Consider the following 16,974-nt stretch of genomic DNA (forward strand, 5'->3'; position numbering starts at 1 on the left):
TATATAAATTACAGCAAGCCTGAAAGACTCAGGAAGATGCTTCGGCCTCTATCACTGTGTCTGGTCTTTTGTCCTCATTAGGTTCAGCTGTAAAATAATATGAGCACTTCAGATGAGACTTTTATTAAATGTTGGGGTTTAATTTTATGGTTAATGAAGAACACTGAGTTCTTACTTCGAGCTCTGTAACATTTCACTGCCAGAATGATGGATATGGAGAGGCCATATGTGCTGGTGCTAAAAACTGTATTACGTTCATTTGTGTTTGTGTACGCAGGGCGCCGGACAAATGAGTGTCTATGTAGGCACGTAAATTTTTTCAGCACTTCTTATGGCTATTTACAGGCGATTATTAAAAGTCAAATTTTTATTTTGTTTGCGCCCCCCCAAAAATATTTTTGCACCAGCCGCAACTGGTTAAGATGATGCACTAATTAGACTATTCTCTATAATCTGCCTGTCTGTGGATTAATGCATAATGGAATTAAATACTGAATTAAAATTGTTCATTAACTACACAACAGAATTAGCCTTGATAAACTAACACCCAGTGTTAAATTAACACTATGCAGTATGTATACAGGTCCAGTTGAACTTAAATTAGCTGAAAGTTCTGATATATGAGGCAACACAGATGCACATTTCTCCAAAGAAACGCCAGTAAATATTCAGTATAGTGTTTTAAAATGTATAAACTAAAAAAAGGAATAAAAGTATTGTTATATGTAAAAGGAAATGGGCTGGTAGGAATCTGTGGGAAATGGAAATGGTTCTCATGGCTCACAGGTCAGGTCACTGGGCAGTCAGGACCGGCTCTGTCTAACATACTGTGTGTTTACCAGACAAATGTAGAAAACCACATTATATGTGTAGTAAATACATATTTAAAGAAGTTTAATTATCACCTCTGTGAATTTGTTTTCCACATGATATTTTATAAATTCTGACTTCTTTTTAGGAATCCTACTAAATCATGTAACTCTTAAAATAGAAATGATACAAAGGCATAAACTCAGACTTTAACTTTATTAAACACAAAAAAAAAAGAACATGAAAGTTGTTTTACAGAACAGGCCAGTAAACATGGACTAGGATGATCTGTATTGTAAAAAAATCTAACACAAGTAAGAAGCCGTGGTTTCCTTACCTTTGACTGAAACCCAGCTTTTCGGTGACTCTCCTCTCTCTGGGTGTGTGCAGTGGTAGAAACCTTCATGTGACATTGAGACACTACTGATGGTCATCTCTTCTGTAGTCTGCTTCTGGAGAACTGAATCATCTTTATAGAAAACAGCACCAGAGTCTGAGATCTTTGTGTTGCGATATAAACAGCGTAAAGTCAGAGGATTTCCCTCAGTTACAGGATGGACAGGACTCTCCAGGATCACATCACCATCTGTAGGAAAGAGAAAGACAAGACTGAAAACCCAGAGTCTCAAATACAAGTGTAGTTCTAACATACAGGACTCTACTGATCTCCATCATGTGACGTTACCGTACGGCCACACTGCCATATTCAAGAAATTTGTGTAAGAATAGATAAAAGTCGAAAATCTTACCCATCACATCAAATCTGGTGTTAAACTGCACTTTGGGTGATTTGAGTTATGAATAATTTAGTAGTTTATTAGTGCGTCATGTCCAGTTTCTGAGACATGGCTAAGACACTGTGAGTTTGCTAGGTTTCCCTACATTAAAGACTTCAGACTTTTGCACATTTAAAAGGTATGATACTTTAAATACGTCTGTACAAGTGCATTAAATACGTCTGTACATGTGCATTAAATACGTCTGTACACGTGCATTAAATATGCTGTACACGTGCATTAAATACGTCTGTACACGTGCATTAAATACGTCTGTACATGTGCATTAAATACGTCTGTACACGTGCATTAAATATATTAAATATATTAAATATAAAAATAACTTTGGACATGACTGTAAATAGTTTGGCTGTGTAGACTCCAGCTCTGTATTCAGTATCTTTTCTTTTTTCCTGGGACTTGGTATGTATAATAAGTTATGCTCATAATTATGACAAGAAAGAACTTACAGTATGAGACTGAAACAGAAGAACAGGTTTGGAGCCATATTTCATGTCACATTGTATTGTTATAATCACCTGTTAAATGGCTGATGAATCCATATTACCTTTTAATTTAATAAGAAATGTAGTAATTATATGACCTACAGGCTCTACATAATTTTACCTACATTTCCTATTAATTTGTTTCCTTCAGTACTTCAGCACTTATTCTTTGTGGTGGATTTTTATTTAGAATATTATAAATATTAAAGGTTAAATTAAACCCTGTTATGGACCATGTTGTATTTTGTACCTTCCTCCCTGCTACACAAACATCATCATAATCTTAACAAACATGGAATAAATTAAGAACTAATTATAAATATATCTTATGGTCAGTTCTTAATTCATTCCATGTTTGTTAAAAAACATAATGTTATTTTGTAAAATGTTAATTTATGCATATTAATGTTTTACTGATGAGAATATTTAAGACTCACTGTGCACTGTGATGTTAAAATCAATAAAAACTATTCTATACATTAGATTTTTAACAATGTGATGTGTTTAATATGCAGTGTTTAAATGATTATCTCGGTTCCTTTCTTTCCCCAATATCAGCTTTTGATTTCGCTGGTGTAATTATAGGACTGAGTTTGGTCTTCATGCTTGTCGTCTTAATGATCTTATTGATCCTCTGGCGCTCCAGGAAGAAAAAATGTTTGATGATGAACTAACATTAAAATATACTGTACATAAGATATACTATTCCATTTTGTTAACCAAAGCAGTGATGCAGAAGGAAATATCAGTTCATTTATATACCATACCTTAAAATATATTTTTTAAATGTTATGTATTACTAATAAATACAATTAAAGACTCACTGTGCACTGTGATGTTGAGAGAATTACTGCGTCCTCCAGATTCAGACTGACACCAGTAAACTCCAGTGTGTGATGTAGAGAGGGAGCTGATGTTACATGTAGATCCTGAAACTGATGAACAATTAAACAGTGTCTCATTTGTGTGTCCTCTCACTGTCCATCCAGTAGAGTCTCTCTGGTCCTTACAGCTCAGTGAGAGAGAGTCATTAGTAAAGTGTTGAGTTCTGCTGGGACTGATGATCAGAGACACTGGAGGAGACTCAACTGTAACAAGCACAATATATTAGATCTCTATAATATAATTTTATTATGATTATGAACAAAACAGATTAAGCATGGGTGATGTATTCTTGATAGATTCATAGATAGACCTTCATTATAGATTGTGATGATTATTATTATTACTAGTAGTAGTTGTAGTAGTAACACAACTGTATTTTTGTTTAAGTTGCACACACACACAATTATTGTTGATGTATTTCCTCACCAGTGACCCACAGTGGCTGTGGTTTGCTGTAGTGTGTGTGAAAGACTGGTTCTCCTCTCTCTGCTCTGCACATATAAACTCCTGTGTGATTTAGAGTAACAGGACTGAGAGTGTAGGAGCCTCCAGATCCTCTGCTGCTGTCTGAGAGGAGCGCTGTCCTGTACCTGAGGGAACCCTGACTGTCTCTGTAGGGAACATCTGTGTACCAGCTGAATGTCCAGCCTGTAGAGGAGTGTTTAACCTCACAGCTTAGAGTCACTGAGTCTCCTTCAGTCAGCCAGCTCAGTGGAGACACACTCACTACTGTCTCTGCTGGGTCTGATGGACAATACAGGAAAAAAAAAACATTATATATTCATACAGGTTGGCAAATTTTGCCACATATAATTGTGTCAAAATAAAAGAAAACACACAGACCTGATACAGTGAGTGTAAGAGCGTCACTGATCTCTGAGCTCTGAGAGTCACTGCTTCTCCTCCCTCTGCAGGTGTATTTACCCCCGTTATCAATTGTAACTGAGCTGAGGTTGAACTCCTGTGTTGTGTTTGGGTGGAGTGTGTTATTCTTATACCAGCTGTACGTCCACACACTGTCTCCTCCTCCCTGTATGTCACACCTGAGGGTCACTTTCTCTCCACTGAACACATGATTATCAAGGTTTATCCTCACCACAGCTTTAGGACTCACTGTAAGAAAAGTACACCGCTGTCATACTCGAATTAAATATCAGCACTGTTATTAAAATCAGAAGTAACATTTGGAGATGGTATTTAGAACTACATTCAGTGCACATAAATCACATGTAATATATATATATATATACCAAATTTCTTAACTAAATAAACACCTTTAGCAATACATTTCAGTGCTTCTGTATAGATATTCGGGTATCTGAAGTGATTACCAGCCCAAAAACTGAGAATTTAAACAATGTAGTCACTTTTTGGTAGGTGGCTTCAAATCATGTGAGAAAACGATTCGCTCAGATCTTTAGCCTGTTTCTACAGCGAGCTCTCATTAGAATAACCCCGCCTCTACCTGAGGACACCCCCCCCCCCCATGAGCTGATGAACAGACCTGACCATTTCCAAAGATACAAATATGAAGTAGGTGGTCAGGGGTGGCTCAGTGGTTAATGTGTTGGACTGATCAGAAGGTTTAAGGTTCAAACCCCTGCACCACCAAGATACCACTGTTGGGCTCCAGAACAAAGCCCTTAAACCTCAACTGCTCAGATATAGAATGAGAATAAAATCTAAGTCTCTCTGGATATCATTGTCTGCCAAATGCTGTAAATGTAAAGGAGTTACCACAGTCAATAAGGAAGGCTAGAGGTCGGATCAGGAGCTCACAATCCAGCACAAAACACTACATCAGCTACCGCCAACCTGCACATTTAAGTGTCTTAAAATATGTAACTTTATGCTGTGTGTGTTTCTTTGGCAGCATATAACAATCAAAAGCTCATTGTTACGTGTTAGATGTTAATGGGGATGATCTGTAACATTTAAGTGAGATGTTTTTGCCACAGGGGTAAACCATGAAGGGAATTCGTGAGGCAAGTGAATAAAGATAAAAGCACTTTTATTTTAACCAATTTCAAAAATGTGAAACAAGAGAAATTAAAGGGAAAGGAGAAAACGGAGTGACACCAAAACAAAGAAATTATCAAAAGCAAAAGAAATTCTGATAACTAAACCCCAACCCAAATACTCTAACTACCAAACAAAAAATGTAGAAAAGAAACCGGAAGCTTCGGCGCATGCGGCGCCCAAACTAAACTACTCTAACTAATAAAACAAAAATACAAAGATGGTGGTCACTCCCTACCTGCTATTAACAAAAAACTAAGTTCTAAGTTACCAGTTTACCTGTCTCCTTTCTCTTGGGTATTTCAGCCAGACTTAAACAACAATAAAGCTGGATTAATCAAGGCAAAGCAGTGCTTAAGGTTCGTTACAAACGTCATTCAGTAGCAGGTGTTTCATACGTCTCGAGTGTTCGAAGGTTTAAACAAGCTAAAGCAAAATCAGGCTAACTGATAGCCACCGAAGACAGAATACAGACTAAACACGGCAAGGCTTAGATTCACCACAAAACCATAGCGCAGTCAACACAAAATGGACAGCCGCCCGCTGGCCGGAAAGCAGGACGACTGACGGCAAGTCAAGGGAGCCCCTCCTCTTTTATAACGACAGGTCTGGTTTCATTGGAGGGTTGGCGAACCCCGGACAACACTGTGCTGAACCTGCAGTACACTTTAGAGAGAGGAGACAAAGAAACAGATAGGGAAAAAAAAAAAACAATACCAAAAACAACAAATATACGAGGGAACGTAACACTCATCACACAGAGATAAATATTAATAATACTTGTAAAGTTATCGCCATCATTTACTGTAAACATGAAAATGACTGAGCAACCAGTAACTGACTGTAAATCTCACACTGAGCCAATAACACAGGTGTAAAAACAGCTCAGTTGTAATGGAGTAACGTTTTTTCCCCCAAGTGACTGAGGACGTCTATGTGCATTAAGGGTTAGATGTTTAGACACTGCGAGTAAGAGACTGTAGTGATTCATCACTGAGGTTTTTAAACCAAAGCCAAACAAGACACATCATTAACACAAACTGTATTAATCTGTGGAAAATGGGTGAAATATATCTCCTTTAAAATGACCTAGTTTTATCACTGACATCTGGACAACACCTGCATCTCTGTAAAGCTTCTGTCAGACGTGTGGGTGTCTGCCTGCATTTTCTCTGTTCATCCTCACTTCTGCTGGAACTCCTCACGCTCTTTTGTGGCCAAAAATTATATAAATGTTTACTTTTTAATGGGAAGATTGATTCTCAAAACTGAAACATCAGGAACAGAAGCATCAACACTTTGGCATCGATCCACCCAAACTTAATGAAAGGCTTCCAGTGAGAGCAGATGTGGAGATGTTTCAGTGTTTCTGACAATAGTTGGTGATTATTTTACATGCAGTCTTTGTTTTAAATCACACAACAATGTAGATAATCTAACTAATGATACTGTAACTGCCTGGACTCTTGTTGTAACTGATGTGAATAATGGATTAAAAGAGTGTTTGCAGGGCATTCAGCTAAATAAACCTCAATAAAAACTGTATGTGATCCACAGTGAGAAAGGAAACACTCTATAAGCTCAGCACCGTCTCTACTGAGAGACAACTCGTCCAATGACTGAACTTCAGGGACATTTTTGTTGAAACAAAAGTCAGGCAACTTTGGACTTGAACACACTGATCATCAGCACAAATTATAGATACAGCGGCAAAAAATGTTTACAATAAAATAAACTACACATGTGAGTGAGTCTCTGTTTAAATGGTGATGATGATGATGACAATGATGATGCTCATGATGATTGTTGTTGTTTCAGTGGACAGTCATGTGCTCTTTACAGTATTTACATTTTTCAAACAATCTGACTGATACTTTCATTAAAGCCGCCCTTTAGATCGAGTTGATAGATGATGAGTAAATGTATTTATCCCCCCTGATCTGATCTGATTTAATACTTTGTAGTCATTTCTTCATCTGCTCATTATTTATTGATCCATTTTATCACTCCTTGTTTTGTTTTAAGGTAAAAGCAGGAATATTATAGACTGATATGAAAGTATTTTTACCTCTGTGTTTTAAAATGACTGATTTGACCTTTATGTTTTATAATGAAATTGATCTTATGTATGCAGAACAGATTCTGATGGACGAGACTAAAACACTGGATGTAAATGACTGTTAGAGACGTCATCAGTGTCACTACAAGACTGATGTCCAGGCACCTGTTTGAAACTGACCGTGTTGGTATCAGAGCTAAGGGTGTGTGGTGGTGAGAGACTCCACTGTGGGACAGTGTGTCCCCTGTCCATAATGTCTAATGTCTGCCCTGATTACAGTTTTAGGGAAATGTAAATAAGATGTGGTCTTAACTAACTACACTACACTATATGATCACTGGCTCTCCACTGTGATGAATTCTGCTGATATAGAGTTTATAAACATGTCACTTTTCCTTTAACATTTGGAAATGTCCAGGCTCTGTTATGATAAGTACAGAGGTGTTCTTATCTCTTCTGTAGGTTTATAATCCTGGCTATCTGTTCTTTGTGTGTAGCTGTGTAAATATAAGTTTTGGTGTATTAAAAAAATAAACTGTTACTGTAGCATGATTTGTGCTCTGCAGTCACTTACTCACCTGTAACATTTACCCAGAGTGCATCACTGTAGTGTGTGTAGTAGACTGGGTTTCCTCTTCCAGCTCTGCACCTGTACTGACCTCCATCAGAGACACTAACAGGCGTGATGTTATAGTGCGAGTAGTAGTGGAAGGAGGAGGAGGAGTTGTCAGAGATTGCTGCAGTTTCAGTCTCGTTGCTCTGTCTCTCTTTCTTCCAGTAAAACTTCCATCCAGCCGACTGCAGCTTCAGTGTACAGGTCAGAGTCACTGATTTTCCTGTCAGTGTTTCTCCTTTAGGGTCTGATGTGAGATCAGGTTTAGGTTTTTCTGTTAGAAATGAAACACAGTTCAGGATGTTAATTACACTTGACTACACTAATCACCTCTACAGAGTAAAACCTCTTATTAACATCTCTGTGTTATCTGTGGTTTTAGATAAATAATTATAGGGTCTGTATCTTATCATTTATTTTTTTTTTTGAGAGAAAGAGAAATTATTTGAAATAATTAATAAAAATGGACAATAACACCATAATAACATTTCTGCATGATGTGATTATTCTGTTCCTCCAGACTGTGTGGTTTCCTCTAAGTGAGTAAATGAGTCTATTTACATAAATGAATGTCTTTGTCTTTGATCAGCGCTCAGATGTCCATCACCTTCAGTCCTGCTGTACAAACATGACACATTCTGTTCTTTTATACACGTCTCTCTCTTATAGTGGATATTAATAATAAAATGATGACATGCTAGTTCAAGCTGATCAGATTTCCCTCCTATTGTGACCTCATAATAAAAGACCCTCCACTACGTCAATGCTGATCGCTGCTGTTCTCTGGACGTGTTTTTAAGGGATAAATAAGGCGAGGTGAGTCTTTACATAGTCTTCTTACGTTCTTAAAGAAAGAGAAAATCAATCTCTTGAATTATTTCAGCCTCAACAATAACAGAGACACTTTGGACACCTCTAGGACATACAGTATGCAAACTCATTTAAAGACGAGTGAAACATGTGACCTTTAAGAGAGTAAATATTAAACGTAAATTCACTCAGAGGAAAAAAATTAATAAACTGAAAGTTTATTTCTGGTATATTTTGCATTAAAAGTAATATAATAATAATAAAAAGTAATAACATCTGTTCAGATGTAAATGATGAAGCTGTCAGAGGTGGACTGAGACATTTTAATAATCACTACTAATGAAGTAAATGTAGATCACAATGTGGAAAACTGACTCAGTAATAAAATTAATCACGTTACTGTAAATGTAGATCTTTACTACTAATGATTTCACTCTCCTGTTTTCCCGACTCTTCGTCTTCAGGAGCACTGAGTGTCAGCAAGAAAACAAGAAAAAGATGAACAATAAGATAAAAGATTCACGATAATGCTAGGAGTAACTGACTGGATATAACTTTTATCTTGTATCATCACGACACGCCAGGCTACGTCCTCGTTTAGCAATCCCCCATGATCACCTGCGCACTCCTGCTCCAGAATCCACCCACTTATTGCTTTTCACCGCCTCAGTCACCGCTCTCTCTACACCTGTTCACAATCTCTAATCACCTCTGACTCCTATTTAACACTCGCTCAGATGACACCTCGTCTCCAGGGATGGAGCTACAGGCAGTTGGTGGCAACTGGACTGTGAATAGACAGGAGACGGCAGAAGGAAATAAGATGGGAGAAATGGAAAATAGTATAAACAAACAGGAAAGTGAAAAAGTGCAAACAACAAGGAGAATTATCACATACTGAAGAAACAGACAGTGAACGTGAGCAAATGGACAGAAACCAACAGAAAGAAGAAAGTAAAGTAGTCATCACACTTACATAAGAGGGTGCAGCGAGGAGTGATCTCAGAAATCTCTACAGCTCTATCAGTTAATGATATTAAACAAAACTTGACGGGAACCAAAATTAAAGAAGTAAAACGGATATGATAGTCTATCTGTAATGATATAGGAAATAGACGGTCAACTCAAATGTTTATGACCTACATGTAAACCATACAGTACATTCGTCCTGCTTTAACACTAGAAGCGCCGAGCAGCGGGCATTTGACCGCAGGGGGGTAAAAAAAAAATACTTCACACTCGATCAATGTCCAGGACCCTTCTTTCATGACTTTGGCTAGTTCTGTGAGCTTAATCACCCTGTATGCTAACATTACATCCCAGTATGAAGCTATTTTGCTCTTATTTACCTGAAATTGCTGACAGCTGTGCACCGGTCATGGTGTTTCCTGCCTTTTCCAAGGTTTTCCAACAATTCGGCATTCATTCTGGCGTTGATAATCAGCGATATTTTATAAGGACATTAAGGAGATTTCCCTTTACTTAATTTTATAACGTTTTGAGAAAATTCATTAGTTTGTTCATTCTGTTAGAAGCTTCCGTGAAATTATCTCTAAAACAATGTAATGACCCCTCCTGAGGATATAAAGCCTTATTATTGTGTCTAAATAAATCAGATCTACCACAGCAGATAATAAACTATGCTATGTCATAACCGAAGCAAACACCACGATTATGCCTCGTTTCATTCAGTGTTGCTAGGCAACGGACCACGCGCCTAATCGGCGGGAACGTGGTTCACTTGGCCGCGGTGTATTATAAACCTGCGAATTGTTTCACTGCTTATGCTCATGTAATAAAAGCGAGGGAAATGTGGAAGTGATGTGTGGCCACTGAATGAGAACTAAATCAAAGATTTCGGTAACTACACTGAGTGTAACATCTGCATAGTGACACTAAACAGCTGAACAACTTCACTTTCCCGTTTACCTCTGAGAAAAAAAAGCTGTATTTTGTTTGTTTATATTTAGAATTTTTATAACAGTACAAGCAGACACACACACACACACACACACCTCCCCTGAGCCCTCGGTCAACATCTAATGACCGTCGATATGCAAATGAGTCAAGACGTAGCCTAACGTGGTGTCGTGTCGGATTTCAGCGGTCAAAGAAAGTGGAAAGACTTTGAAACAGTTGCAGCGTTTTTTTCAGTTACAACAAGCACAGCGATGAGTCCACGTTGTTTCACTGTTTATGACATAGTGACACTAAACAGCTGAACAACTTCACTTTTCCGTTTACCTCTGAGAAAAAAAAGCTGTATTTTGTTTGTTTATATTCAGAGTAACACCTTCCAACCACCAACCTTCCAATCTATATATGTGTGTGTGTGTGTGTGTGTAATCGAGGCCGGCTCTATTCAGAGGTAAGAGGGGGCAGCGCCCCCTCAAATAAATGTCTGCACATGTTAAAAGAAAAATCCGCTGAAAAGGGACACTACACAATACGGTATTAGATGTCCCTCATGTCTCGCGCACACACACCTCCCCTAAAGCAGTTGCAGCAGATTCAAACCAAGGACTAACATACACAGACGCAGTGACCAGGAAAACAAACTAGCAAAAGTATAGATATTAAGAAGAAGAGAGTAGAACCACGAGTGAACTGAACTACAATTAAAGAAAACACATTAATTATGAGCAAAAACAACTTCGTTCTTTTCATTTATTAAGCTGGGGGACGTTGAATTAAATGTTAAACAGCGGACCTGCAGACTCACAATGATAAAGTAATAATACTGCAGTGGAAGGCAAGAAGTCTAGTAGCCAATGGACAAGAATTTAAAGCATTTGTTGAGGAATCACCGAATAAATCTAATATTATATGTGTACAGGAAACATGGCTAAAACCACAATGGGATTTTAATCTACAGGGAAACACCGGAGTAAGAAATGACAGGGAGAAAGGGATCGGTGGAGGAGGAGCCATATTTATAGAAACAGGTGTCAGATATAAAGTGATCAATAACAGAAAAGAATACGGATCAATAACAGTTAAAATATGGACAGAAACATTCAGCCTAACAATCATCAGTTTTTATAATCCCTGTAAAAAGTTAAATAGTGGTATATTGAAGTCAATAGGGGGAAACACACAAGGGGAAACAGTCTGGTGTGAGACTTTAATGCACATAACACGCTGAGGGGAAGCAGGGTTACAGACACTACTGGAAAGCAGGTAGAGGAATACATCACTGATAAAGATCTAATCTACATAAACAATGGAAATGGCACTGGGTATAACAGCACATAAAACACAGGAAGTGCAATAGATATCACTCTGGTCTCTAAGGAAATAGAGCATCAGCATATGGGACGTATTGAATCAAAAACCACTATCCTATAAAAACACATTAAGATGTGGGAGCGTAAAAAAAAGAGAGAACAGAATACTAGAGAAAGCAGACTGGGTGAAGTTTAAAGAAATAACTGAGCTAAGATGCAGAGAGACATTTATAAATAAAACATCAGATATAGAAAAAGTAAATGACAAATTTGTCAAAATTATAAATCAGACAGCACAAGATACAATCCCCAAAAATAAGGGCAGTAGGAAGAGGAAATGCGCCCCCTGGTGGAACCAAAGCTGTACAGACGCTATAAAGAACAGAATCAAGTTCAAGTTCAAGTTCAAGTAGGCTTTATTGTCATTACAACCAATATACAGTTAGTACACAGTGAAACGAAACAACGTTCCTCCAGGACCAAGGTGCTACATGCAACATAAATTTACAACATAAATTAAAATTGACACTAAACTAGCTAACCAAGAGGCCTAGTTAGCTGGCTAGCAGAGACAGGACAGAGAGACCTAACATAAATTACAACATAAATTACAACATAAATTAACAAAGACTAACTAGCTAAGTATAACATTTTTATAGACAACATAAAGTGCACGTGCAAATGTGCAAACAAGAGCAACAACAAAGGGACAGTGCGCAACCACGACATAACAACATAAAATATGGTGTTGAGGTAGTGGGTAAACATAAACATTCCTTAAAACAGCAGCAAGAATTAAGGAATTAGTGCAAAAAGTAGTCCAGTAATGAATCAAGGCATTTAAGCATAAAAACAGCTTAAAACTAATAAGGTTTTATAAACGAGCTCAGACAATGGTCTGATGTAACCAAACGTACGTATTGGAGAAAATATGATGATATAATAGGCAGAGAAACACAACAATCAGATATATGGAACACAATATAAATAATAAAATGAGTAGAATAAAGGGTAGCTATGAAATCCCGATACTGCAACTAAATAATTAAACAGATACACAGATCAGAAAACATCTCCCTAACAGTCAGACAAAGCATGAGGAACACAACCGCACAACACAGAAACAGACAACAGAAGGCGTGAGGAGCTACAGTAGATCTAGTTTAAGGCGCGGCCGACAACATCAGGAAGAGATGGTGTCCGCTACAAAATGTTATTGACAAACACTTCATTATGGGACACAGACACTGTTTCGACTTTGTTACTAATTGATTTAAAATGATCATTTTGTAGAAATTTTAGTTGGTCTTGTTCACTGCACAGAGCTTTTTCCAAACAGAAGAGTGTGTTCAGTCGAAGACTTCTGTTAGAAATCTGCTCAACAGACAGACTCAGTAAAACCTTTGTCCAGAGAAAGGTGCTGAAAAGCTGAATCGCTCTGACATGGGGATGTGAATCGGGAGCTCTAGGCTTAAATCTACAAACATCCTGGTGCTACTCACATGACTGTCATGGTTTAGCTACAGGTGTCTGCTCACACACTCTTATCTTTACATATTATGCCAATATGCATGGACCTGGCCACAGTCCAGCCCATAAATTTCGGAACAAACATGCCCCCCCCCCCCTTTCTTTTTTGCCGTTCGCCCCATGTCCACCACTGCATTGAATTTGAAATGAAACACTTGCAATGTGAGTGAAGTCAAGAATTCAGCTTTAATTCAAAGGGAAATGAAAATGGCCATGGATGTGTGTTTTTACCTGGATTTAGTCACTTTACCAACCCCTCTTTTATTTTATATAACTTAAGTATTGTAGAGTCTCAAGTATCAAGTTCTTTATTTTTCAACAGGGGATATTTGTATCTCATGAGAAAAGCAAATATTTCATTCATACCACGGCTCTCCTTCAGTCATGGTTACGTCTGAATGAAACTGAGGTACGTCTGAATGATGGACATTGTTTTTACAGACTGATGAAGAATATTCTATGTCTAAAAAGCTAAACGTACACAAGACATTGAAATCTCTCTCTCATTCACACACACACACACACACACGAGAGAGGGTGTCACATGTTTCTGTTGAAAATAATTATTTCCTAATGAATGATTCATTTTCTTTTAAATAAATAATAAATTCAAATTAGGGTGATTTATTTATTATCAATAAAATATTTGTTTTCTAATTCTTTTCACTATAATTATACTGCATATAAAAGAGAACTCATTGGCCCAGAGACACGGACGTGTCAGGGTAAGAAGGGAAGCACATGAAGCGAAGCACCCATCATGCGTAGTGTCCACTGTACAGGTCTCTGGTGTCAGTGTGATGATCTGGAGTTGCTCCAGTTGCTCAGGTCTCGGCTCAGCAACATCGTGTAAAGTCAAGTAGACAATAACATGTGGCAATAAACTGAAGTCAGCTAAAGACCTGAATGATAAAGTCTTTACATCTATGGAGTTTTTCTCCTCTTACGACACAGGCGCGTATACCACGACTCAAATTATGTTTGAGTTTAACCCGTAGGTACTGTGAAGTGTTGTGTGTTGGCTTCATTACTTATTTACTTATTTATTCTACAAAATAATTTCAAGTTGTGTTGAAATTCAAAGTAATTTCAACACCCAGTTGCTTTGGGTGTGTTGGAGCTCAAGGCTCTCTCTCTCTCTCTCTCGATGCTTTTGTTTCTGTTTTTCTGAGGATGTAAAACTGCACCCCCACACTTTACATCCTTAAAGTACATCTTTATGGTACTGTATCAGGAAGAAGTATTATTTTGGGTTATGTACAGTACCATGAAAAAGTATTAGCCCCCCCTTCCTATTTTTTTTTTTACCAGCTTACGTGGTAGCAGATAAATTTAAGTGAAACATTAAACAAATTCATAATCACAGTACTAAAATTACAGTACAAGAATTTTAATTAAATGTAGGCGTTTCATATTATTTTATATCTTAGATTTTATAATGTATAACACTAGTGTAGCCCGAAAACAGACTCTGGGTGTATGTCAGTAAAAGTGGGTGTGCCACAGTTATTATTAATGTGCAAAAACTATACAGTGGTGTAAAAAACTATTTGCCCCCTTCCTGATTTCTTATTCTTTTGCATGTTTGTCACACAAAATGTTTCTGATCATCAAACACATTTAACTATTAGTCAAAGATAACACAAGTAAACACAAAACGCAGTTTTTAAATGATGGTTTTTATTATTTAGGGAGAAAAAAAATCCAAATCTACATGGCCCTGTGTGAAAAAGTGATTGCCCCCTGAACCTAATAACTGGTTGGGCCACCCTTAGCAGCAATAACTGCAATCAAGCGTTTGCGATAACTTGCAACGAGTCTTTTACATCGCTCTGGAACAATTTTGGCCCACTTATCTTTGCAGAATTGTTGTAATTCAGCTTTATTTGAGGGTTTTCTAGCATGAACCGCCTTTTTAAGGTCATGCCACAACATCTCAATAGGATTCAGGTCAGGACTTTGACTAGGTCACTCCAAAGTCTTCATTTTGTTTTTCTTCAGCCATTCAGAGGTGGATTTGCTGGTGTGTTTTGGGTCATTGTCCTGCTGCAGCACCCAAGATCGCTTCAGCTTGAGTTGACGAACAGATGGCCAGACATTCTCCTTCAGGATTTTTTGGTAGACAGTAGAATTCATGGTTCCATCTATCACAGCAAGCCTTCCAGGTCCTGAAGCAGCATAACAACCCCAGACCATCACACTACCACCACCATATTTTACTGTTGGTATGATGTTCTTTTTCTGAAATGCTGTGTTACTTTTACGCCAGATGTAACGGGACACGCACCTTCCAAAAAGTTCAACTTTTGTCTTGTCCACAAGGTATTTTCCCAAAAGTCTTGGCAATCATTTAGATGTTTTTTAGCAAAATTGAGATGAGCCTTAATGTTCTTTTTGCTTATAGTAAAAGTGGTTTGCGCCTTGGAAATCTGCCATGCTGGCCGTTTTTGCCCAGTCTCTTTCTTATGGTGGAGTCGTGAACACTGATCTTAATTGAGGCAAGTGAGGCCTGCAGTTCTTTAGATGTTGTCCTGGGGTCTTTTGTGGCCTCTCGGATGAGTTGTCTCTGCGTTCTTGGGGTAATTTTGGTCGGCCGGCCACTCCTGGGAAGGTTCACCACTGTTCCATGTTTTTGCCATTTGCGGATAATGGCTCTCACTGTGGTTCGCTGGAGTCCCAAAGCTTTAGAAATGGCTTTATAACCTTTACCAGACTGATAGATCTCAATGACTTTTGTTCTCATTTGTTCCTGAATTTCTTTGGATCTTGGCATGATGTCTAGCTTTTGAGGTGCTTTTGGTCTACTTCTCTGTGTCAGGTAGCTCCTATTTACTGTAAGTGGTTTTTTGATTGAAACATTTGTGGCAGTAATCAGGCCTGGGGGTGACTACAGAAATTGAACTCAGGTGTGATAAACCACAGTTAAGTTATTTTTTTTAACAAGGGGGGCAATCACTTTTTCACACAGGGCCATGTAGATTTGGAGTTTTTTTTCTCCCTTAATAATGTAAACCTTCATTTAAAAACTGCATTTTGTGTTCAATTATGTTATCTTTGACTAATAGTTAACGGTTTTTGATGAGCAGAAACATTAAAGTGTGACAAACATGCAAAAGAATAAGAAATCAGGAAGGGGGCAAATAGTTTTTCACACCACTGTATATATATTCATAATATACATTTCACAAATGCAAAACACAATTCACAGATGTACAACTATGTACAAAATTATTGAATGTTTAAAATTCACAAGTGTATCATGGACTGTGCCTGTGAAAATTGTCTTTCGTGTGTGAATATTCCTGGATTTGTGTGTGTGTATTTTTGAGACTTTGCTGGCTCCAACGTGGGTCACTCGTACTCTTTAGCCAATCAGGTGCCACCTCACCATTCAACCAATCACAGCCCTCCAGGAACGCGGCACTCAAGTAGCTCAGCTTTGCAATCTGAGTTATATGTACTGTATATGTAACATCTGACAAAAAGATCTAAAACACTGAAGCAGCAAACTTTTAGTCCTGGCTGTACAACTATACACACAACTATATTAAGGTATTAAAGTGCTTTACTGGTATATCATAGTAAATCCCAGTTGCCATGGTAACTCTCATCCTGATCAGTGCAATCACACACACAATGTAACTTGATCTCTCTCTTGGTTTTGACTGCTCCACTTCACCTACAGCTTACTGTAGCTGTTTTCAGTTTGTGAGAGATAAGGGTTAAATCTTACTTCATG

General features: G+C 37.9%; 1 protein-coding gene across 1 annotated transcript in view; it reads right to left on the bottom strand.

Annotated features, from left to right (window-relative positions):
- The window catches only part of LOC128520501 (Fc receptor-like protein 5), a 54,864-nt gene that overhangs the window by 6,956 nt on the left and 30,934 nt on the right, over nt 1-16,974 (bottom strand). Inside the window, exons 10-14 of the mRNA XM_053494757.1 lie at nt 7,634-7,942; nt 3,821-4,090; nt 3,404-3,721; nt 2,917-3,180; nt 1,148-1,396 (exon numbers count right to left, since the gene is read on the bottom strand). Of these exons, the coding sequence (XP_053350732.1) occupies nt 1,148-1,396; nt 2,917-3,180; nt 3,404-3,721; nt 3,821-4,090; nt 7,634-7,942 (1,410 nt within the window). The remainder of the gene's footprint in view (nt 1-1,147; nt 1,397-2,916; nt 3,181-3,403; nt 3,722-3,820; nt 4,091-7,633; nt 7,943-16,974) is intronic.

Source organism: Clarias gariepinus, chromosome 1, assembly GCF_024256425.1.
Source record: "Clarias gariepinus isolate MV-2021 ecotype Netherlands chromosome 1, CGAR_prim_01v2, whole genome shotgun sequence".
Lineage (NCBI taxonomy): Eukaryota > Metazoa > Chordata > Actinopteri > Siluriformes > Clariidae > Clarias > Clarias gariepinus.